At 36.0% G+C, this 25,063-nt stretch overlaps 3 protein-coding genes across 3 annotated transcripts; 2 read left to right on the forward strand and 1 right to left on the reverse strand.

The window, feature by feature from the left end:
• The first annotated feature begins 307 nt into the window (after window positions 1–307).
• LOC126699601 (uncharacterized) lies at window positions 308–1,629 on the forward strand. The gene has a single exon (XM_050397525.1). It carries the CDS (start codon window positions 1,084–1,086, stop codon window positions 1,531–1,533), a length of 450 nt encoding a protein of 149 aa, XP_050253482.1. The 5' UTR covers window positions 308–1,083; the 3' UTR covers window positions 1,534–1,629.
• An 11,233-nt stretch (window positions 1,630–12,862) lies between these two features.
• Window positions 12,863–14,251, forward strand: LOC126700849 (uncharacterized). The gene is made up of 3 exons (XM_050399028.1): window positions 12,863–13,303; window positions 13,441–13,501; window positions 13,638–14,251. Exons 1-3 carry the CDS (start codon window positions 12,863–12,865, stop codon window positions 14,249–14,251), a joined length of 1,116 nt encoding a protein of 371 aa, XP_050254985.1.
• A 1,465-nt stretch (window positions 14,252–15,716) lies between these two features.
• On the reverse strand, window positions 15,717–16,774 carry LOC126699600 (LOB domain-containing protein 29-like). Its single transcript, XM_050397524.1, has 2 exons — window positions 16,390–16,774; window positions 15,717–16,275 (listed from the first exon to the last, which is right to left on the reverse strand). Exons 1-2 carry the CDS (start codon window positions 16,666–16,668, stop codon window positions 15,856–15,858), a joined length of 699 nt encoding a protein of 232 aa, XP_050253481.1. The 5' UTR covers window positions 16,669–16,774; the 3' UTR covers window positions 15,717–15,855.
• Window positions 16,775–25,063: the final 8,289 nt, after the last annotated feature.

The raw sequence follows: 25,063 nt of genomic DNA on the forward strand, positions 1-25,063 counted from the left end.
TATGAAAGCAAATTTAAGATTGGATCAAAATATCCAAAAATTACATTTTTTTTTTCTTTTCATTTTTCAATTTTTGTTTCTTTTTCTTCACATATCTTTTTTATACTCTAAGTTAATTACTAAAATCATATTTAAGAGAAAAAGAAAAGAAAAATATCATCATATATTATTTACTTCCATTATTTTAGATAAATATCCACAATTTCTAATACAAAAATGTCTTAAAGGTAAAACCAATATTAACCCAAACGTGTTTGGGTAAAAAAAAAAAAAAAAAAAAAAAAGTCAACAATACGCACAATCTCTCTCCCTGTCTTTCGTTAGAAGATGTCCGAAAGGAAAAAGGCACGACCACCGGTGATCCTCCGACGTAGGACAAACCGTGATCTCCCGGACGAAATCGTGTTGGAAATCTTAACAAGGTTACCCGTGAAATCACTCCTAAGATTCAGGTGCGTTTGCAAATCCTGGTACTCTTCCATAGCCAACCCCAATTTCATCTCCACTCACTTTAATAACAATCATCATGATGCTTATTTCATACACAAGCCCAACGCTAGTTTGTTTCGTTCTCACAGTCATGAAGTCTGTACTCTCGCTTCCAACCGCACGTTTGAAACCATATCCGAGTTTAGAATTCCCTTCACTTTTCATTCTTCGTTTCCCAGAATACTGGGTTCCTGTAATGGCATATTGTGTTTCTCTGATTATTTTATGTCAGCGTGTAATGATATTTACTTGCTGAACCCTAGTATTAGGAAATTTAAGAGGTTGCCCGATACTTGCTTGACCCAGTTAAGTAATGTGGCACTCGGATTTGGGTATGATTCCTTGAATAATGACTACAAGGTTGTCAGGATTTCACTGACTCGTGTCGAACCTATGCTTCCCCCTGAGGCTGAGGTGTACTCGTTAAGCTCGGATTCATAGAAAAGAATTGGAGTTGGATTCTCTTGGAGACCCATTGATTTTCGCTACCCCGGCTTTAATAATTATTTGACATTCCCATTTGTTAGTGGGCATGTGCATTGGCTGATAGAATTGGTAAAAGAAGGAAATGAACAGGACTGGCGTTATACCGATATGATTTTGTCATTTGATGTCAATAATGAGGAATTCAAAGTGCTACCACTGCCTGATGAAGGAAGTTGTTTTACAAAATGTCTTATGTCATTCAAGGAAAAACTGGCTTTGTTTAAATTTGATATTCTTCGCTTGAGCTTCTCAATATGCAACATTTGGGTGATGAGGGAGTATGGTGTGTTTGATTCCTGGAATAAACTCTATGTTGTACCAGTTCAAAGCTTTTCTAATATGATTGGTTTAACCAAGTATGGTTTACTTCTAATTCGAAATATGCCCTCGCTGGTCTCCACCAACAGTGAATTAGAGAGGAAAAATAAGTCTGTTTTAATTGACCCTGAAACTCTACATGAGAAAGAGATTAGTGATCAAGTTGATTATCATTTAGATGTAGCTGATTACATGGAGAACCTTGCTTTACTTGATCAAGCAAATGTGGTATCTTACTAAGAAGATGGTGCTATATTGTATAAGAAGTGATGTCCTTATAGGTATGGATGAATTGGAACCCTTCTCTTGCTTTTACATATTGCAGTAGGCAGGGGCAGCGCCACCTTATGGTCGGGGTGGTCATAGGTATGGATGAATTGGAACCCTTCTCTTGCTTTTACTTATTGCAGTAGGCAGGGGCGGCGCCACCTTAAGGCCAGGGTGGTCTCAGGACCACCCCGACCTGAGATTTTTTTTTTCTTTTATACATATACCTTTAAAAAAAATTTGGGAACATTTTGAATTTTTTTTTATACCAGTAAATTCAATTTTGGTCCATAATTTGAGCAACTTAATAATATATTAGGGTCTTTCAAGCAAAAAGAACCACATACTTTTATATTCTTTTCAACCTATATTACGACTTTACTTTTAGTTTTTGCTTTACCTGACATACTGTCACTGTACAACTACTTTTCCTTAAAAACATTATAATATATATTATACAACTAATTGGTCAAAATTATGTAAATTTAGCCTTTCTTATTGTACAACTACTTTTCTTTTTTCTTTTTCCTATAATTTTGATTAGAAAAAAATATTAGTTTTAGTTAATTAAGTGAATAAAATTAAAAAGTTACTTAATTTTTATATAACATCAATTAATAATAATAATAATAATAATAATAAACTTTTTATTTTTATGATTATAATTAAATGTGTGATTGTCCATTCTAAGGAAATTTGATTAAATTTACAAGAAATGTGTCACTAAATATTTTGTTTTTACATTTTGCTATCATATTATTAGTAATAAACTTATTATATTTTTATTTATATAATTTAAAATTTTATTAATTATATTATTTATGACGTCACCAGTTCGACCATCGGTCGAATCTTGGTCCAACCAAAAAACCAGTAACCAGTCACTTTTTCAGTTCTTTCACCATACTGGTTTATAAAACCATGGAAAAAACCCCCAAAAAAAAAAAAAAAAACTTGAACAAAAATTTGGAAAAAAAAAAAAAAAAAAAAACCACTAACAAGGCCCAAACCAAATGCCAATAGAAAAGCCCAGTACAAAATCATTCTCATCTCAGACTAAGATCGACTATCACTACTCCAACACCAACACGATTACGTTTTTAATTCAACAAATATTAAAAAGAAAAATCCTCATGGCCTCAGTGCCTCACGGATTCACAAGTCATTAAACAATTTAAACTAAAACTAAATCAAACCTAAAGGCTTAAAGGAAATAAGAAACTCACTTACTCTCCCTAGCCATCGCCGTCCATCCCTGTTCAATAACACTAACAACAACTACAACTGAACTCTACAAGCTTTATGTATTTACGTGTTTTTTTATTGTTATTGTTGTTGTCGTCAATATATAAATTATTTTTTTATTAAATTATATAAGTTATACTTCTTAAAGAATACCTTGAAAAAAAATTCTTGAAGCCACTGAAAAGAACTTAATAGAGCTCTGCAACTTTTACTTTTTTTTTTTCCCTTCAAAAAAGAAAAAGAAAAATAAATGCGTCAAAAAATTGGACAAAATAAGCATTACAACACGTAGTGAAAAATTGGACAACACGTGCTGAAGAGAGTGAAAGAATACTTCTATTTCAAAATGGGTCCAGTTAATGTATGCCCTAAGGGCACACAGTAAACTTTCTATTTTTAGAAACATTTTCTCGAAAATTGAAAAAGTTGTCAATACTTTTTCAATTCCCAAGAAATTTGTTTCCAAAAATAGTTAATTATTGTGTGCCCTTAGGGCACACATTAGCAAAATCCTTTCAAAATAATGACAAGTTGACAATGACAATACACTTTTGCAAAGACACAAGTCACCCTTACTTAGACACACATGACAACTCTATTTTTGCCTGTGCACTTTTCCTTCACTTGACCTTTTATATGGCCCTCCAACTCCTACAACAAACACACCAACTCACATAAATATACTTGCACACACCTCACTTCTGGACACCTAGGTACTGACACTAGCTAGGACTTCTTTTCTTCTTTCAAACTTTGCTTCACACTACTCTCTAATTGAGCTCCAGCACTCACTACTTTTGCATGGTTGAAGTCGGTTAAGTAAGAGCATCCACAGTAGTGGAGCTAAATTTTTAGTAATTTAGCTCCATCAAAAGTTATTTTATCTATTTTACCTACACACATACTGCAGCAGTAGATCTATTTTAGCTTTCAACATAATAAAATAATATAAACATCACAATAAAATATTATAATTACTACAATAAAATAATATATTCCACTACCAAAAAAAATATTACACCACCAACCTCAACCACTTCTACCATCAACCACAGGCACAACCACCACCAACACCACCACCACCACTACCGACAATCCACAGCCAAAAAAAAAAAAAAAAACCCACAACGAGCACAAGCCCACTTGCCCACAACAGATCGGAAAACACCACCACCACCACCATCACCACCACCACTACCGGCAGTCCACAGCAAAAAAAAAAAAAAAAAAAAAAAACCACAACGAGCACAAGCCCACTTGCCCACAACAAATCGGAAAACACCAACACCACCACCATCACCACCACTACCGGCAGTCCACAGAAGAAAAAAAAAAAAAAAAAAAAAAAACCCACAACGACGGCGTAGGTTGGGCTGGGCTGGGACGACGACGGACGGTGTGGGCTGGGGCTGGGACGGCAACGGTGATGAGTGCTTGATGGAGTGAGAGAGATGAGTGAGGGAGATGAGAGCTTGCGACGGCGTGGCTGGGCTGGGCTGGGCTGGGACCTCGACGGACGGCGTGGGCTAGGGCTGGGACGGCGACGGTGATGAGTGCTTGATGGAGTGAGAGAGATGAGTGAGGGAGATAAGTGAGGGAGATGGAGATGAGTGTTTGATGAGTGAGGGAGATGAGTGCATGGTGAGAAGAAATGGAATAGAGAAGAAATGGAATAAAAGAATGAAAATAATAAGATGAGTTTTATTATTTTATTCGGTAGTGGGAATAAATTTTTTTTTTTTAGATGAGTGCTACAGTGCACATCTATAGATAGATGTGCACTGTAGCAAATAAGCTAAATTTTATGGATTTGGCTCCACTGCTGCAAGCCATTTTTTGTTATATTGGTAGAGCTAAAATAGCATTATAGCTTTTTAGTTCCACTGTTGCAAATGCTCTAACTAACTTCGAACTTCTAGCATCATCTATTACTGACAGTAAAAAATGTCTTTCACCTTGCTTCTAGACAACTTAAAAAGAAAATTGTGGCTGAAATTTACTTAGGGAAGGAAGTCTCTAATAGAAAGATGAAAGATAAACCATAGAAAATTCTAGAGGAAGAGGGAGGGAACTTTTTCTTGAATGAAGAAGAAAGAAGTTTCTTTCTAGAGAGGGAGAAAGAAAATTGGGGGGGAGGGGGGTGGGGGGCGCAGGGAAGAAATGGTTTAGGAAATGTCATCTTTCTTGGAGGGGGAGGCTTGGTGGGAGAAGTAGTGGGGGGACTTGGAATGCGATCCCCTGGTGTCTTTTTTTTTTTTTTTGATGAACGATCCCTTGGTGTCTTGTGGGGTGTATATGGAGAGAAATAAATGCTTGTTGCTTTGACGGGCGGGAGTTAAGTGTGCTGAAGTTGAATTATTTATTGTTAAAGTCCTTATATGAGACTTTTGTCTCCCATGTCCTCTCTCACTGGTCTTCTGAAGTATCTGGATTCTCTAGTTTTTTAGTATAGTTAAATTGGCTGAACCAAAATTCACAGTTTCACACCTAATTTTGTGTTGTTTTTTTGTTTTTTTTTTAATGCATAATTTTAAAATCAGTAATAATTTTTCATCTAAGATTTGTTATGAAAATACTGTAGGCGTAAAAAATAAAATAATAAAATATCAAACTGAGACCTATCACAGCTGGAAATAAAAAATATTGCGAAAACGTTGTGACATTTTGTTGTGTTCTTAGGATTTTTTTTTTGTGACATTTTGTTGTGTTCCTAGGCTTCTTTTTTTGTTTAGTCAAATTTGGTGAGCCAAAATTCATTGTTTTAGGTGTAATTTTCTTCAATTGGCTTTTTATTTGTTTTTTTTTTAATGCACGGTTAATAGTGGTTAGTCCAATTTAAAACCAATAACAATTTACTACCTACGATTTATTATGAAAGTGTTGTGGATGTAACATTACTCTAAAATAAAATAATAAATATCAGACCAGAACCCATCATAGCTATTGTAAAAATATTGTGGCATTTTGTTGTGTTCCTAGACTTCTTTTTTGGTTTAGTCAATTTGTTGAACCAAAAGTCATTGTTTTATGCATAGTTCTTTTAGGTTGATTTTCTTAACACATTTTTAATTTTTTTAATTTTTTAATTTTTTAATTTTTTAATTTTTTAATTTTTTAAAAACACATTGTTTTACACACACACACACACAAATTGACGAAGTAGCACTTTCCTCCTTTATGTTTGGGGTAGTTTCATTCCCCCCTAAACTAAAGTTGAATAACTCCCTCCTTTTTTTATATATATTGTAAATGAGCATATACTTCTACTCTCTTAGTCAAACCCTAACGAAATTTTATAATTCCTAAAATATTTCATTATGCAATGTCTAAAATACTCCTACTAAATTTTAATGTCCCAAAAAATTTCTTATTTTGAATATTATGTCGTAGACTGGTAGTCATACTTGGAAAGTTAGAATGATGATATATGGTATTCTATTTATTATCTAGAGAACACTAATTTATTAGGTTTAAATCTTTTAGACTTATAATTTTATCTAATAGAAACTTTGATGATAGATGTCTTTTGTTATTTTGTTATTTTTTTAATTTCTTTTCCCACTTAAAAGAGGGTTCATTAAAAATAAGTAAGCTATAGTTAAACTCATAAAATAAGATGATAAAGAATGAAGTATGAATAACAAAATCTTCATTGTAGATGGTTGCAAGTATATAATTTGATGAAGATCTTCAAAAAAATTGTAGCATATATCATCATTCATTGCGAAAATTTAAATATTGTGGAAAGATTATGACATTTATTATCATTCTTTGTAGCATTTTTTGGTGAGTAGATATTACATTTAGTAAATAGGTTCTAAGAAATTGTCATAGTAAATAGATATTCAAATAGTTATTTTAAAGTTAAGTACATGATTTCATACTTCTTCAACCAAAAAAAAAAAATATATATATATATATATTATTTTTCTCACGAAAGGGCAGCACGTGCAACCCACACTAGTCTATATATAAAAAGCACCAATGCCCAAACAGCGCCTCTTTGGTTTGTTCAAGTGGCACTGTAGTTACAGTATTTTTTTTATTTTATTTTATTTTTATTTTTATTCGGTTGTCTGTTTGTACTTTTTTTCTTTAAATATTTATATGAACTAGCATATATATATTGTTATACTGACACAACAAATTTTACAATATTTTCACAATTATTGAGGTGTCAATTTCTTATAAGTCGAAATAAAATAATAAAATATGAGACTGTGACCAACTACAAATAAAAATAAATGTTTTGTGAAAATGTTGTAACACTTATCATTACCACAATATTTTCACAATTTTTGAGCTATCAATTTCTTATAGATCAAATAAAAAAAATGCTAAGTCCACAACTTTTTCACATTAATTTCACAACAAATCATAGGTAAGCTACTATTGATGGATAAAAAAGTGATATCAGTCGTGGGTCTATTTTAAAATCAGTAACAACTTGCCAATTGGAATTTGTTATGAAAATATTATAGAAATAACATTTTTATAAAATAAATAATAATATATTAGATTGAAACTTACAACGGCTAAAAATAAAGGTATTGTGAAAATGTTGTGACAATTTGTTGTGTTCTTAGTCTTCTTTTTTGGTTTAGTCAAATTTGGTGAGTAAAAATTCACTGTTTCATGCACAATTTTCATTTGTTGATTTTTTGTTTGTTGTTTTTTAAATGCATAGTTTAAAGTGGTAGTCCTAGTTAAAACCAATAACAATTTACCATCTACGATTTATTAAGAAAATGTTGTGGATGTAGTATTACTTTAAAATAAAATTATAAAATATAATACCAGGGCCCACCATAGTTAAAATAAAGGTATTGAGAAAATTTCATGACATTTATTGTGTTTCTGACTTTTTTTCTTTAGCCAATTTGTTGAGCCAAAATTCATATAGTTTTACAGACAGTTTTCTTGGACTGACCATTTTTTTTTTAAACACATTGTTTAAAGTAAAAAACACATAGTTTTACCAACAAAAAAGAATTATAGAAAAAAGTATTTTCCCCCTTTATGTTTGGGGTAGTTTCATCCCCTCAAATTTTAAAGTTGAATAATTTCCTCCTTTATATTTTGTAGACAAGTATATAGTTCTTACTATTACTCTCTTAGTTAAACCCTAACAAAATCTTATGATTCCTAGAATATTTCATTGTGCAATAACTAAAATGCCTCATTAAATTTAATGTCCCAAAAATTTTCTTCCTGTATTTTGAGTTTTATGTGTTAGTCATACTTAGAAAGTAAAAATGACGATGTATGGTATTCTATTTGTTACCTAGAGAACACTAATTTATTAGTGGTTTAAATCTTCTAGATTTATAATTCTATCTAATAAATACTTTAATGACATATGTCGTTTGTTTTTTTGTTCTTTTTTTTATTTGTTTTCTTTCTTAAAAAGGTGTTTATTAAAAATTAAGTAAGCTAAGTATCGTAGTTAGGCTCATAAAATAAAATGATAAAGAAGGAAGTATGAATAACAAAATATTCATTACAAACGGTTGTAGGTATTTAATTTAATGAAGAGTTTCAATTGTAGCATATGTCATCATTTATTGCAAAAATTTAAAATATTGTGACAATGCTTTATCAAAACGTAGTTGTTAATTGTTGAAAGATGATGACATTTGTTATTATTCTTAGTAGATTTTTTTTTTTTTTTTTTTTTTTGTGAGTAGATATTTTCTTTAGTAAATAGGTTCTAAGAAATGAAAAACTATTTTGTATCAAATGAGACCACGTCATCCATATCAAAATTCAACAAACAAGAGATATGTGTGCAAAAATAACTACCCACTAACACATGTCTTTCAATTGTTAGTGGGTTAGTTATTTTTTGCTAACATGTCTCATATTTATTAGATTTTGATGCTGCTAACATGGTTTCATTTGTTACCAAATACCTTCTCCCAAGAAATTACCATACTAAATAGATAGTTATATGTTAAATGACTATCCTAAATTTAAATACATGGTTTGATACTATTTCAAAAAAAAATTCCATCTTAAATTTTCTTACTTACGGGCAGCATGTGCAACCCTTACTAGTCTATTAAATGTGCAAAATTTTATCTTGGTGTGCAGTAGTCTATTAAATAGATTAAATCACATATCAGTTATCACTGTTGGTTGTTGCCGAGTTTAAACATCATTAAAGCATGAAGAATTACTGTTTAGAAAGGGAACCAAGCAATTTATTAGTGTCTTTTGCTGCAATTGAACTTCATCTGATTTGGAAAGTCTTATTAATCTAGTGAACTTTACCATTTCAAGTTAGTTAATTGAAGTATACCGACTGGTTTAGGAAGTGAATTTCCATGTTGCCAAGTTTTGATGTGACATGCATTGGTTTAATAATAGGGAAATAGCCTCCTCCACCTCCAACTGATTGACATTATCACATGGTAGGGAACACCCACTTACCTTGCAAGTGCAGTATCTTAAGATCAGAACTGACTTGAAATTACTTGGTAGCCTAGTTGCATGTCACTCAAAAAGCTAGGAAAGTTATTATTTAACTGTTTGTTTATTCCAATACATAGAAAGGCTGACACAAGACAAAGTTTGTGTATTATCTCATATATGTTAGGAACAAAGGGGTTTTTAAGTATGGTTGGAATTCGTAATTTCTTCGTTGAATTTAAGCTTTTTCAATTGTTGGTTGAGGAAGGAGGAAATTTTTTCTCCTTACGTATTTTTGAACGAGGCAAACACTTCATGAAGTCAGTATTCATGGGTAAGAATGCAGCATTATGGTTGATGAAGAATATAGAACACACGGTGGTCGGAATCAATCCCAAACAGTTTTTTACGCTTAAGGAAGGAGACACTGCGTACACTTTACAACAAGGATCAAATTCCTTTGGTCAGTTCCTTTTAGTGTCTGAACTTAAAGTTGGCGGGCATAGAAGATCTGTCATAATTCCTAGAGGCAAGGCAAAAATGGTTGGAAGGTCTTTGGGTTTGAATTGAGGAGGATGTTAGAATCTGACCAATATGCTTTAGGTGGTTTAGGCTAGGCCAAATTTGTGTCCCTTCCACAGAGGAGAATGTTAGGGCCTCATCCCTCTCGATCTTTTGTTGAAATTTTGAAGGGTCAGGTGCAGCCAAGGGATGTGACTCAGTCACAACATATTACAACCAAGGATAAGGATAAAAATATGATTCAGGAGGAGTCTGTGGAGAGGCAGAATCAGTCAAGGGGGTTGTTAGCGATGAATCCAAGATTTACAGGTGCTAAGGTAGGGGATTTTCCAATGGGCAAACCTGATACGATGGTGGTGGGAGGAAGGGATAGGAGGAAGTAGTGCATTAATGTGGAGATAGATTTAGGTGAGCAAAATCCGGCAGAAAATAGGAAATGTATCCCATCAAGTTTCAGTTTGAATTCAAAAGCAAATGAAAATGGGAAGAGGAGTGATTTAAAGAGATCATGCTGGATAGGGAGTGGTCTAAGATTGATGTGAAAGGAAGGAGATGGGTTTCCTAGGATAGAAATAAAGGGGGAGTAAAGAATTTTAAATGGGCAACACGGGCTTGTAAGGAACTTGGCAAGGGTAAGTTGGGTTTGGACTCTAACAAGTTGGCAGCCCAACTGCCAATTAGTAAGTCTAGTCTAGGCCCAAATGCCATAAGCCCAAAAACTTTTGAGCCTGGGGAATATTCCAATAATTTTGTAGGGCCTATTTTCTCAATTGTTATTCACAAGAAGGTTGGAGAGAGCCCATTGGTGATTCTGATGAGCTCTAAGATGCCGATACAGGTGGCTGGAGGTCCTGTGAGGACACAGAAGGAATGGGTTCGGCTGAGAATGGTGGAAAGAGTTTCTTGGTGCCTCCGATGAGTCCTGTTTTGTCCATACAAGTGGAGCGACATATTGAGATTCTTTAAAAGGACTGTGACAAGGCCGCAAAGGAGGGAGAGTGCACTTTGGTTTATCAGTTGCATGTGGTTTCGTCAGTAGGGGCGACGCAGGCTGATGCAGATGGAGTTTTGTCTACTCATTAGTGTTGTGCTTCACCGGTAGGAGTGTCGAGGAGCACAGAGTCTCCTTCAACGATGGTTTTTAGGTTTAGCTCTGACCGGAACAGTATTTTGGGCTCCAATATGTTGTCGGGTGGGTTGATTTCTGAAGGTAAGAGGACGGTGACTCTCGAATTAGCGTCGTGATTGGTTGGACCTCCTTTTCCCAATCTTTTCTGGAGTTTTTACGAGCTGGGTCACTGGGTTTTGGAGTATTGGGTCAGGAGGTTAATTCCTCTTATTGTAAGGAACTCTTAAGCCTTCCTAGAGAGGTCATGCTTGTGGAGGATGCAGCTAATATTTCTATGAGTTCTGGTGAAACAGAATTGTCAGATTGTTTACCTCTACAAATCATTGCTCCAAGTGCATCGACAAATTTGGCAAAGTTGGAGGAGGTCACTAAGGTATTGAGTATTGAGACTAAGTTAGATATTTTTGGGTGGGTGAAACATAGAATTCTTGGTTTCAGTAAATTGGTTGTGTTGTCAATGACTCGATATGAGAAGTTGTGCATTGCTCTTTTACAGAGGCTAGAAACTGTGATGGAGGCAGCCAATGTGTTACACAGGAAAGCAACGGGTAGCAAAAAAGTGGCTAAGTCCAAAATTAAGAGCTGCAAAACTTGATCTCTTTGGTGAATTATGACAGGAGATAGAGGGTGGTCTTGTGCTGGTGTCAGTAGTTGGGGATTTTTTGTGTTTATGAAGATAAAAATGATTTCGTGGAATGTTAGAGGTTTAAATGATCCTCGGAAATGACTTGTGGTGAAGAATTTGTAGCAAAAGTGGAAGTGTGATGTTGTTTGTCTACAAGAGACGAAAATTGCTAGCATGAATAGATAGCTGGTTTGTAGTTTGTGGAGTTGTCCATATGTGGATTGGGCTGTTTTGGAGGCTGATCGGACTATTGGTGGTATTTTGCTTATGTGGGATAAAAGGGTTTTGGATAAGGTGGAGGTTATGGTTGGTACTTTCTCAGTTTCAGTAAAGTGGCAAGGGGTGGGGGATGGTTTTATATAGGCATGCTCAGGTGTTTATGGCCTTGATGAGAATAATGAGAGGGGTCACATGTGGGATGAGTTGGTGGGTATTCAGCAGTATTGGAGGATACCGTGGTGCTGCTTTGGGGACTTTAATATTGTTCGTTTTTCTAGTGAGCGTAGGGGTGAGACATGTTTGACCCTAGCTATGGAAAAATTCTCTGAATTTGTTGAGGATCTTAACTTGGTTGATTTGCCTTTGTAAGGAGGTAGCTATACATGATTAAGTGGTACTTAGCAACCAGCGATGTCTAGGATTATAGAGCTTTGGTTACTCCAGATTGGGAGGACCATTTCCCAGATGTTATTCAAAGGATTTTACCCCGTTCTATCTTAGATCACAGTCCAATTCTCTTGGAGGCATGGGGAATGGCAAGGGGGAAAAGTCCGTTCAGATTTGAAAATATGTGGTTGAAGACGGAGGGATTTGTGGATTGAGTTCAATCCTGGTGGAATCGGCATTCCTTTGTAGGTACACCTATTTTCGTGCTTGCAAAAAAATTAAAGACTCTGAAAGAGGACATTGTGTAATGGAATTACCGAGAGTTTGGTAATGTAGAGGGTTAAAAGAAGCAATTACTGGAGAAGTTGATTAAATTAGACGCTAAGGAAGGGGATTTTGGTCCCACTGATGGGGAGAAATGTCATAGGGCAGATTTGAGGTCCTAGGTGGAGCATCTTATTTCCTTGGAAGAAATTTCCTAGAGACAAAAATCTAGGATGTTATGTATCAAGGAAGGGGATAATAACACCAAGTTTTTCCACAAAATGGCTAACTCCCATAGAAGGGTTAATCATCTGAGGACCTTAGAGGTGGATGGGGTGGTTTTTGAGGAGGAATCCGAGGTAACTAATCAAGTAGTATAATTTTATAAAAATTTGTACAAGGAGACTGAGGGGTGGAGGCCTGTTGTGGAGGATTTGGAATTTGATCGTATTAGGGATATGGAGAGGGTTTAGCTTGAAAGGAAGTTTGAAAGAAAGGAGATGCTTCAAGTTGTAAGTGACTTGGAAGGGGACAAAGCTCCAGATTTGGATGGGTTTACTGCGTTTTATCATCATTGTTGGAGAGTAATGGAGAAAGACGTCCTAGCGGTCTTTGAAGAGTTTTTTCAACATTGTAAGTTTGAAAAATCCCTTAATGCTACCTTCATTGCATTAATTCCTAAAAAGAATGATGCCTCTAATATTAGAGATTTCTACCCTATTAGCTTGGTGGGGAGTGTGTATAAAATCTTGGCTAAGGTCTTGGCAAATCGTTTAAGAGTTGTTTTAGATCAATTGATCTCTGAGACTCAGAATAGCTTTGTGGGTGGGAGACAAATCCTTGACTCGGCTCTTATTGCGAATGAGTGTGTGGATAGCCGAGGGAAGAGTAGGGTTCCTGGAGTCATTTGTAAACTTGATATTGAGAAAGCCTACGATCATGTGAATTAGGAGGCTTTATTGTATTTGTTGAATAGAATGGGCTTTGGAGTGAAGTGGTGTAAGTGGATCCGTACTTGTATATCCACAATTTAGTTCTCTGTTTTGATTAATGGGTCTCTATCTAATTTCTTTGGTAGATAAAGGGGTTTGAGACAAGGGGATCCGCTATCTCCTATGCTGTTTTTGATCATGATAGAGGTGTTTAGTAGGATGTTGAGAAGAGTGGAGGGAGCTGGTTTGATCCGTGGTTTTAAAGTTGAGGGTAGGAGGGGTGGTGGGGAATGTGTTTCACATCTATTGTTTGCAGATGATACTATCCTATTTTATGATGCAGATGTGGAGCAAATTCTTCATATTCAGTTGTTGTTACTTAGTTTTCAGGCGGTAACAAGTTTGATGGTCAATGTGCACAAGAGTGAAATGGTTCCAATAGGGGAGGTTGTTGATGTGCATGTCTGGGCTGAAATTTTAGGCTGCAGAGTTGGAACTTTGCCTATGTCTTATCTTGGCATGCCGTTGGGGGCTTCACATAATTCCCCTTCAATTTGGAATCCAATTTTGGAAAAAATTGAGTGGAAATTAACCGGGTGGAAGAAGTTGTATTTGTCTAAGGGGGGTCGATTGATGTTTCTCAAGAGTACGCTATCTAGTCTTCCTACTTATTTTCTATCGTTATTCACCATTCCTACTCATGTAGCTAATAAAATTGAAAAGTTGCAAAGGGACTTTCTATGGGGTGATAACAAGACTCATCTGGTAGGATGGGATAAAGTTTGTGCGCCTATAGCCAATGGTGGCTTGGGGATAAGGAAACTTACTACTTTCAATAAGGCCTTATTGGGGAAATGGTTGGGGCGGTTTGGGAAGGAAGAGGATCAGTTATGGAGGAGGGTGGTAACTTCAAAATATGGGGAAGAATGGGGGGGGATGGACCTCAAAGCTGGGTAGGGGAGTTTATGGGTGTGGTTTGTGGGGAGGTATTCACATGGGATGGGAGGATTTCAGCAAAAATTGTCAGTTTGTTTTTGGGTTGGGGAATAGAGTGAGGTTTTGGCAGGATGGGTGGTATAGGGATCAACCTTTTCAATTGGCTTTCCCAAGGTTGTATGGTATTGCTATTGATAAGGGGATATCTGTAGAAGCTTCTTTGTCAAGGCAGGGGGCGGAGGAGAGAAGAATTTGGGATATTCGTTTTATTAGAGAATTTTATGATTAGGAGATGGATGAAGGGTTGCATTTTCTTTGTTTATTGGGAGCTAATACTCCTCCAATGAATGTTGGAGACTGGATGAGATGGAAGTTGAAGTCTAATGGGGAATTTAACATTCGGTCGTATTATAACAAATTAAGGGATTCTCCCTCAATTGTCTTTCCTTGGAAAGCTATATGGAGAACTAAGGCCCCTAGGCGAGTTTCTTTTTTTGTTTGGTGTGTAGCTTGGAATAAGATCCTAACGGGTGATAACTTGAGATTGAGGAGATTGGATTTTGTGGACTGGTGCATTATGTGCCGTCAGTGTGGAGAGACGGTAGACCACTTCTTCATTGTGAGATGGCTTATTGGTTATGGAGCTTTGTCTTTATAACTTTTGGCTTGTCTTGGGTTATACCTAGATCGATACCAGATTTCCTTTTTGGCTGGTGGAATTGGTTGGGGAAGCATTCGTCTCAGATTTGGAACTTAGTTCCATTGTGCATCCTATGGTGTATTTGGAAGGAGCGGAATTAGCAGACTTTTGAGGACTTGGATAGTTTCGGTGATTAGATGCTTACTTCTTTTAGTGGGACTCTTTTTGATTGGTCTCGAGCATGGGGACTCACGACTAGTGACTCTCTCCCTTCTTTTCTTTGTCCCCTTTCTCTTCTGTAATTATTATGTTGTTTGGTTTTCTTTTATGTTTTTTCTCTGTTTTCTTCTTCTTGTTTTTTCTAGGTTTGCTCTATGTTCTTCATGCATAGAGTAGCCTTTCATATATATAATGTTCTTACTTATAAAAAAAAAAATGTTGGGAACAAAGGAAGTACTCATGCTTGTTTCACGCTCAACAACTAACAAAAAAATTCTCTATAGATTTCAAAAAAATATACTTCCATATGTGCAAAACAGAAAATTTCTGTCTTACCCAATTAGTATATTTTTAACTTAAACGTATTACCCACTTCCCTTATACCAAACAAGAAGGTCTGCAAAAGCAACTTCTTAGGTTTATGAAGGGAAAGTATCAAACTAGCAAAATTTATTAAGTCTAAATTTTAGGGTCTTTACTAGCTAGATCCATAAACAAAGCAAATTTGCTCAAACATAAGGCAGATCTTCAGTTTTGTCAAAGAAGTACACTATTATTCTACTCATATATTCCAAGATTACACTAGATTAAACAAAACAATCATAGGCTGGATTTTAGGGTTTCCAATTGTATGAACATTTCTAGGGTTTCTAGCTTATTTATGGCAACAAAAGTGCATGTTTCAAAGTATGGTGCAGCAATTCAAAATTGACAAAGGTCGTCTTCACCGATTACACATCTGTCACGCCAAGTCCCATATCTTCGATCATGAATGCTGAATATAGCCGAAGGCCGCTGACTGAAGGTCATCAGTTTCTTGGAGAGACCATTGCTTGTCGTATATATTCATGTCTAGAGAAGACATGGAATGAGAAGCCTCTTCATAGCTGCAGCCATATGAAGCATCGATTTCTTCAGGGATGTTTGAATTTCCATAGTTCCCCATAGAGTTTGACATGGACATGTTCTCTTGGTATGGCATTGTTGAGGCATTATTGTTGATGTTTGGGTTGAATTGTTGCATCATGTTTGAAATTTCTGACTGAAACCAACTTTGAACATCTTGTGGATGAGAAGGGTTTCCATAGTACTTTTCATTAGGGTTTGCACAAGCAGAGCCATTGAGAAAGCTTTGAGCTGCTTGTAATTCTTTAAGAGATGCTAGTTGAGCTTGTAGATTGACAACCTTCAGAGAACAAAGCAAAATACCATGGATTGAGTCAGGACCAAGAAAAAAACAAATTAATTAGGGTTTGAATCATCAAATGAGAGAGAAAGGAAAAAAGGGTACTAAATAAACCTGCTGTTGGAGAGCAAAAACATGTGAAACACAGCCATAAATAGGATCTTGAAGCCTAGCTTGAGCTTCATATGAGATTGTGACTGCGGCTTCACTACGACCACTCACTGGGAGGTGAGCAAGAAGCTTTGATACATTGCTTGCACCAAAAACCTTGTGAATGGCAGCAAAATGGGTGTCTCCCTGTTCATGACAGAAATAAGGAGCAAAAACACAACCCCTTACACATTTCCTTCTCAAGAACTTGCAAGCTCCACAAGGAGAACCAGGACCTGTCATCTTAATTATCTTTTGGGGTTTTTGGGGTTTTGATATTGCTTGTTGGGTTTCTTAGCTTTGTGCCAGGCATTATCACCATGTTTATAAATATCAGAGGAAGAGGGGGGTGGATTATATTATAATGAATAATTAATTACATTAAGTTCCCTTAATGGCCTACAGTTTTCATTATTGTTTAATCTAAAACTGGATGTCACCCGGGTGACATCGTATGGAGGGGGGCCCCTCCATACCAAATTCTTATCCTTTTATTTAAGATTCAATTCATCATCCTTATATAGGACAAAATAGCTTTCTTTTCTAGTTTTCTTGATGATTGGATATATATAACTACAACTACATTTACAGATTGGTATGGGGCCCCCTCCATACCAAATTTGGGTTAAAAAGATGTTTGTTACATTTAAATATTGTTACACAATTAAAACAATCACCACCATAAATTGAACTCTGTGTAAACTTCTTTATTAGTTTGTGTGTTGAAGATTAATACCCACTATTAGATGCATCTCCTGGAAGCAATCTCTCCAGTGGAAAAAGATTATTCATATTACTTCTTTGAACTTGTGTTGTATGCTTAGCCTGCAAATTTGAGACATACATCATGCTTTTTAGCTTGAAAGACATACATCATGTTAGATGGAAATGGGTAGGACTCATAAATTGAGAACTGATATAACCGAATTATTTGCCATGGGACGTCTTAAGTCCAACCTATATTACCTGACTCCATTTACTCATCTAAAACACTTCACATGAATCACATTACAATTGAATTTATGTACCATTAATTGTAATATCATTTAGGTTTTTGATTGTCATACTTGTTATAGTTTGAGACTTTTATTTTGAATGGAATATAGGTTTTTTTTATTTTTTTTTTATTATTATTTTTTTTTTTTGGTGGCGATACACTATTTATGAAAACCTTGGGAGATTTTCCAACTCCTTAGTGAACAATGGTGTAAACACTTGGATTTTTTTTCCCCAATAGGAGGTAAAAACTTGGCATTGAACCTTAATTATGTGCTTAAATCTACTTAAATTGGTAACAACAAATGGCAGGCTCTTATGGAGGATGGGTGTTTAATTAGAATATATAATCCAGGATGATCAAAGATGAGAATTATCTTGGGAAGGATATTAGATTTCATTTGTACTTATGATGGATATGAAATATCCAAATTTAGATATTTTTAGTCTTCCATCACATTTGTAAAAACCAGAAACTTCGCAGGGCAATTGAAAATCTTATGGTTAAAATATTAACTTCAAAAAAATACATTTTTTTAATATGGTAAAAATAATAATTTCTTTAAAAAATTGAAAGAATAGTGTCAGATACCAGAAAATCTAAATATTTTAACTTCATAAGTGATAGGCCAAGAATGTATTGACCCCTTGGGTAAATTAACCAATTAATTAGCCAAGTAAATTAATTAAGTCAATTTAATATGCAATACACGTGGTAATATAAACAAATCACCACATAACTAAATGCAGTAGAAATTAAATTTGACACGGGTGATTTGTTTACGAATGGGGAAAACCACCAAGGCAAAACCCCACTAGGTGAATTTAAGGTCACCACTCCCGAGAATCCACTATTATCAAAACAAACGATTACAAGTAAAGGAATTCTAGTACCTTATACCAACTTACAGTTGAACCCTTACCCCAATACCCAATTGGACTTACAATGTAGTGATAATTTCTCCTTTCAATGCACGGCTCCCAGTATGTGACTAACCAATTGATGTGCGGATCCCAGTACGCGGCTTACTCTTTTGCACGAATCCTAGTACGTGACTAACACACCAACTTGAGAAGGATGTTGGCTGCAAAGTTCTTCAGTTCATCTACACGATGAAGATCAAGAAGCTCCTTAGTTACAAGACCCTACGGTGTACAAACGCAGCAGCTTCTTCAAGAGAAAGATGAATTAAGGCAAATTGTCTCTGGTCACAATTTGAGTGAATAATCACTTTGCATCAAGTTGCATCACCTTTGACGGCCCTTAAAATAATCTTTATATATGTCTAGGGTTGTGAGAAAAGAAACCCTACACAAATAGCTTGGATATGCATGAAAAACAGATCTGAAAATTTGAATTTCGTAAACCTCAATGATAGGTTAGCTGTCAAGCTGCAATCAAGCATCGGACTAAAAGTCCTTTTTTAAACCTCGATAGATACAATCTATCTAGCTATCTGTCAAGCTTTAAAATACAGAACTTCTTCACTTGATTCTTGAACAGATTTGCATGACTTTAACTCTTGACTTGAACAATATGTTGCTTGAAGACTTAAACCATCTTAGATTTACCCAAATACAAGTAAATTGTGTTTTGTCAAAGGATTAGCCAATTCTAAACGACATATGTTCATAACAAGTTCCACATATGTCCTAACAATCTCCCCTTTTGGCAATCCATGACAAAACAACAACAAACAAATGAAGTATGATAGAAGTCATAAATCACTAAACTCATAATCACTTGTTGAATACAATAAAATCTAATCCTAACACGAACTCTTGAAAAAATTTGCAAGAAGAGAGTTCATGGCATGATAGATTTTGACAACCTGTATTTCTGAAATACTTTAAATAAAACTCATCAAGACATCTTAGTGTGAAATAAATATAAAAGATTGCATACATAAGAAACATGTGTATAAATATATAAAAGAGACAACACATGAAGAGATAGGTGAAAGTGATAACAACATCATCATATATATATATATATCAATGATAAGTACGAAGTTTATTATCACTAATGTATCTAAAGAGAAAAGAAAAGAAAATATACATAAAACCTCACTACATCCCTCAAAAAAGTAAACACTCCCCCTAATAAAAAGGTCCTATGCTAACTCTCTCCCTAAGTACATGACTACTTTCATACCCAAAACTACTCTCCCTTTTTGTCACGAATGACAAAAGCAAGTCATTGAGAAGCAATTATCTCCTCATCACCAAAAGAGCTAGCATCCTCATCCTCATCATCATCATCATCACCGGAGCCATAATCATCGTTATCATCCTCTGAAGCCTGTGGAGATGGAGAGGGAGAAGCAACGAAGCCACCAAGGCGAGCCTAAGGATGTGCAATACGACCCACACGAGTGTTCACCTAATACAACTCAGTAGTGAGAGTACCAAGGCGAGCATCCACACGCTCAAGCTGCGCCATGATGGCCTCAAGCATCACACCACACCTGCGGAAGAAGAAAGAGCGGAGGTGGATAGAGGAGTCACCGTCTCGGTCCGTGGCCGCTTCAGTCGAAGCTGGGCCTTGCCCTGTCGAATAGTACTGGTGCCAATGGCACGCATGATGGGGAAATGATCAAACTTGAGATTGGAGACAGAGGAGTGGCGAATGATCCTCATGATAGCAGAAGGAAAAATAAGCTTATCATGGGTCACCATATCCTTATAGACATTTATACTGAAGAGAATGAAATGAGAGGAAAAGTCTATAGTAAAGTCCTCAATGAGGGACAACAAAAAACAAGCACGAGGCTCAATAATAGAATTATAGTGAGACAAGGGATGGAGAACAAATGTCATCACCATATTCAGGAACCTCGGACCCTTTGCAAAGCCTGAGCATGAAGTGCTTTGACGCTCACCCTAAGAAGGTTTCTCACAAAAGAGAGATAGAAGTTCGTCTTTGGACACAGTCCTTAGATATGGACATCCGGGGTAATCAGGATGCGATTCCCTCGGAACTTGTAGCATTTAAGAGATTAGCTCCGAAGTAACTACTATACGTGTACCTCGTACAAAAGTAAAAAACTGAGGTATAAACGAATCAAAACCATGCATATTGGAGTAGAACTCCTATATGATCATGGAGGGACAACTCACAGGCATCTCACATAGAGATTCCCAACCCCGCCTATGAATGACAGTCGGTAGAGTAGTATCGGAGAAGTCTGATAAGATAATGTGGCATCCCGAATGAATGCCACATTTGAAGAAGTTCTCTAAGAAGTCCTTACGGGCCTTCTCATCACGAAACCTGACATGAAGAAGAGTAGAATCAGAAGATGATGCCCCGGAACGAAGAGGGTTCCGGGATAGAATAAATTTGCGCTTGGGTGCCATTGCACAACCTATCCGAGAGAGAGAGAGAGAGAGAGAGAGAGAGAGAGAGAGAAACAAAAAAGCACCAATTAACAGATAGTACCAGAATATAAAAAATAAAAAAAAGTACGTATGCATGAACAATGCATGAGCATGTGACGTGCAACAACAAAAAAACATAATGGGCTCAGCCCAATCCAATCCTACCAACATATAAGGTTCAAACATATAAAACATACATCTAAATGCACAAAACATTGTGAAAATGCAAATGTAATGTAATGCATGAGCATATAACATCATTTAAGCAAAACCCAACCCAAAAATTTCGCAAAATACTCAAAGATTTTCAAAAAAACCAAAAAATTTTAAAAAAAAAACCCAAAACCTAGATCTAAATGCATGAAAGGCATGAAGAATGAGAGAAAGAAAGATCATACCAAAGAAGAAATGATCACTCTAGGCCGAAGATCAAATGGGTTTGAGGTTTAGAGAGAGAGAAAAGTGTTTGGAAGGTGAAAGGGCTGGTTTTTGTTGAGAGAGAACGAAGAAAAATGAGATCTGAAATCACGTTGGATCTATTTATAGAAAACGCGTCTCGATGGATCGAGATCTGTCGAGAATTTGTCAAGCACTAATTCTCGACAGATAAATCTGTCAAGGTGCTGTTAAGAATCTGTCGATGGCAAAGAACCTCGATGGATTGAATAGCTATCGAGAAGCTATTGGCCAGACAGAAACTTTCTTGATGGATCGAGAATCTGTCAAGAAGCTATCGAGACAAATTCTAAATAGCTCGATGGATCGAAGATGCGTTAAGATCTGTCGAGAAAAAGAAGTCCAAGGGTCTCGATGGATAGATATCTGTTGAGAGCTGTCGAGAAGCTATCGAGCTTGATAAAAACAGGTTTTTCAAAGAGGAGAAAAACACACAAAAGAATGCAATCAAGCAAGCTACTCAACCAAAGATCCAAACAACATTTTAATCCTTCAAAAACATCTCTCAACAAGAAGAATGTAAAGCATTTAAGATCCAAACACATACACACACACAAAACAAGTTTAACCAATTTTATATTTCAAAAACAAGTCAAGACAGTTTAGTGAGCATACATTAAAACATATATTCCTTGTGATAACCAAATCACATTGTACCAGCACATGTACCAAAAGTAGTAAAGAATTTTGCATGTTGTGTGTGAAAACATCGCAAGATTACATTAGTGTCTCACGTTATGACGATTTGAGATATGAGAAAATTAATTTAACTCACACACAATCATAATTGCTTGATGGGGACTATCACCTTCGAGGTACATCCTATAATTTCCACATCTCCTAGAAACACGCTTGCAACCATGTTTAAAAGCATTTTGATTCTTTTTGTTTTTGAATTTTCTTTGCATATTTTTCTTTTAAGCATATCATGCATGAGCATATAAGAGGGAGAAGAAATACCCAATTATGTTAAGTCAACAACATCACAATTTTGCTAAGCTGAAGCATACAGATATTATACATGATTGGCGGGCTTTAGTGGAGAGATGGTTATTTATGCCTTTCTCTTAGGATTTTTTAGTCCTTCCCATCAAAAAGAGCGATATGAGTGTTAAATACAAGAGATTATTTAATTGTACTCATCATAAACATGAGCCACAAAGCTCACTTGCTTAGTTGTATATTGACATGCTCATTTAAGGTACAAAAGATACAAAGTTTAGAAAACTTTGTTTCAATGACAATCCAAGGTACACAAGTACCAATGTACACAGAACACACTGTTTTTGTATTTTTTTTTTTTTTTTTCTGATTTTTCAATTTTTTTTAAAATTTTTATGAAAAAACAAAATAAGGCAAAAACTGAAAACAAACAAACAAAAACCGTGTCAAAACAAAGCATAGCATAAAACTAGAATGCCTCAAAAAAAGAAAGCAAAACACACAAGTAATGCATAAACAAAAAGAGAGGGAGAGAGAAAAAGTGACTAAATCACTTAGAGCCTTTTTCCTTCCACACTTTGGAAGAACCTTTTCGTTTGGCAAACCCTTGATCCGACGATGAGGGGGAAGAATTGAAACCGTTCAAGTTCGAAAAGAACATGAGGGCCTTCAGAAGATCTCCAAGAGGAGCAAAGGAGGATGGAAACTGATTCTGATTTCCAGATGAGATCACACTGTTACTTTGTTGAGTGGCTAACCATTTGTAGTAATTAGGTCGGGTATGTCCTATAGCTCCACAGTGATGACAGAGATGCTGCTTCTTTTATTTAGACTTTTGGTTATTACCCTTCTTAGTCCTAGGGTTTTTAGTCTCTTTCTTTTCAAGCTTAGGGGGTGCTCCTAAGATAGATTTACCCTTATCTATGTTCTCACTAGCTAAAACAGATTTAACATCATTTTTCTTAGAAACAACATTATTAGCAGGTGGAACAAACACAGTAGTACTAAAAGAAGCAATATTAGGTGAAGAGAAATCATACCCTAAACCGGTTCTATTAGAAGCAGATTTCTGAAAGCTAAGCATCTCATCAAGCTTTGTACTGGAAGTCCTCTCCAATTGAGCTCTAACCTGGAATAGCTCATCTTCAAGCTTTTTGGTCCTTTCAGCCAAGAACTTGTTCTCAAACCATAATGCTCCAATGGTCTGATTAGCTTCATCAACCTTTGTGGAGAGCTCTTCTCGATAAAGTTCCATATCACTCAGCTTCTTGGTGGCCAGCCTATACAATTTCTCATGCTTCTTAAAGACCTTGTATAGTTTTGTATAGGCTGTATGGATGTCATCCTGTTCATCCATTTTCTCAAATTTAGACACCACCAAGTCCTCTTCTTCATCTACCTCTTATACAATCGCCTCAGTAGGATTCATTGTGGCAGTGAAAGCATTCAAGATTTCCTCATCATCATTATCTAAATCATCCTCAGGCTCGATGTCACTCAAGGTAGAAGCAAGGGCTTTGCTTTTCCCAATGGTCTTGAGATAAGTTGGACATTCTTGTTTCATGTGTCCAAAACCCTGACAATCAAAGCACTTTGGTTCAAAGGGAACAATGTACTGACCGCCATCCCTAGCATCCTTCTTCCTTTTATCTTGGCTCTTAAACTGTGAAGAACTGGATTGCTTTCAGTCCTTGTCAAATCCTTTCGCTTTGGCATTCTTAATAAAATTTTTGAACTGCCTTGTGATATAGGATTTCATTTTAGAATGTTCATCATCAGAAGACTCATCGATGTCACTGCTTTTGGCCTTTAGTGCCATGATCTTGCTCTTGCTCTTGCTCGATTTCCCAATCCTAGACAAACCCAATTCATAGGCTTGTAAGTTGCCAACCAGCTTTGTCAAAGGAATTGGGGCAATGTCCTTTGATTCCTTAATGACGGTGATCTTGGCATGGAATCTTTACGGAAGAAATTTGAGTATCTTTCTAGCAATCTTGGGTTCTGGAATGGTTTCCCCAAAATTAAAAGCAGAGTTCACTATGTCCTTCAGCTTAGCATAGAACTCATCAAATGATACATCCTCCTCCATCTTAATCTCTTCAAAGCTCGTGGTAAGCCTTTGAAGTTTTGAATCCTTGACAACCTTAGTTCCTTCATAGGTTGTCTGGAGGATGGTCCATACTTCCTTAGCAGTTTTAGTGAAGGATATCTTCTTGAAGTCCTGATTTGTGATTGCACCGAATAAAGCATTCAATGCTCTGCTGTTGAAGTTTACCGCTTCGGTCCTAGTATCATCCCAATTAGCCGGCGCTTCCTTTGGCTTGGTCCAGCCTATCTCCACAGCTTGCCACACCTTCTCATCTAATGACTACAAGAAAGCTCTTATGCGTACTTTCCAGTATGCATAGTTAGTGACATCAAATAAAGGAGGTATAATTAAATATTGTCCTCTATCCATGACAAACAGGGGTTAATGGATCACACAACAATGATTAACCCTAATCAGAGTGTGCCTGCTCTGATACCATTTCATAGGCCAAGAATGTATTGACCCCTTGGGTAAATTAACTAATTAATTAGCCAAGTAAATTAATTAAGTCAATTAAACATGCAATACACGTGGTAGCACAAACAAATCACCAAATAAATAAATGCAGCGGAAGTAAATTTGACACGGGTGATTTGTTTACGAATGGGGAAAACCATTGAGGCAAAACCCCACCAAGTGAATTTAAGGTCACCACTCTTAAGAATCCACTATTATCAAAACAAGCGGTTACAAGTAAAGGAATCCTAGTACCTTATACCAACCTACAATTGAACCCTTACCCTAATACCCAATTGGACTTGCAATATAGTGACA

The sequence above is a fragment of the Quercus robur genome, chromosome 9, assembly GCF_932294415.1.
Source record: "Quercus robur chromosome 9, dhQueRobu3.1, whole genome shotgun sequence".
Classification (NCBI taxonomy): domain Eukaryota; kingdom Viridiplantae; phylum Streptophyta; class Magnoliopsida; order Fagales; family Fagaceae; genus Quercus; species Quercus robur.

Coding starts and splice junctions, on each gene's coding strand:
- LOC126700849 (XM_050399028.1), top strand. CDS start 12,863: ATGCTTCAAGTTGTAAGTGACTTGGAAGGGGACAAAGCTCCAGATTTG. Junction 13,304..13,440: donor TTGAGAAAGCCTACGATCAT/GTGAATTAGGAG, acceptor TTTCTTTGGTAG/ATAAAGGGGTTTGAGACAAG. Junction 13,502..13,637: donor TGTTTTTGATCATGATAGAG/GTGTTTAGTAGG, acceptor TTTATGATGCAG/ATGTGGAGCAAATTCTTCAT.
- LOC126699601 (XM_050397525.1), top strand. CDS start 1,084: ATGATTTTGTCATTTGATGTCAATAATGAGGAATTCAAAGTGCTACCA.
- LOC126699600 (XM_050397524.1), bottom strand. CDS start 16,668: ATGACAGGTCCTGGTTCTCCTTGTGGAGCTTGCAAGTTCTTGAGAAGG. Junction 16,276..16,389: donor TTTTTGCTCTCCAACAGCAG/GTTTATTTAGTA, acceptor TGTTCTCTGAAG/GTTGTCAATCTACAAGCTCA.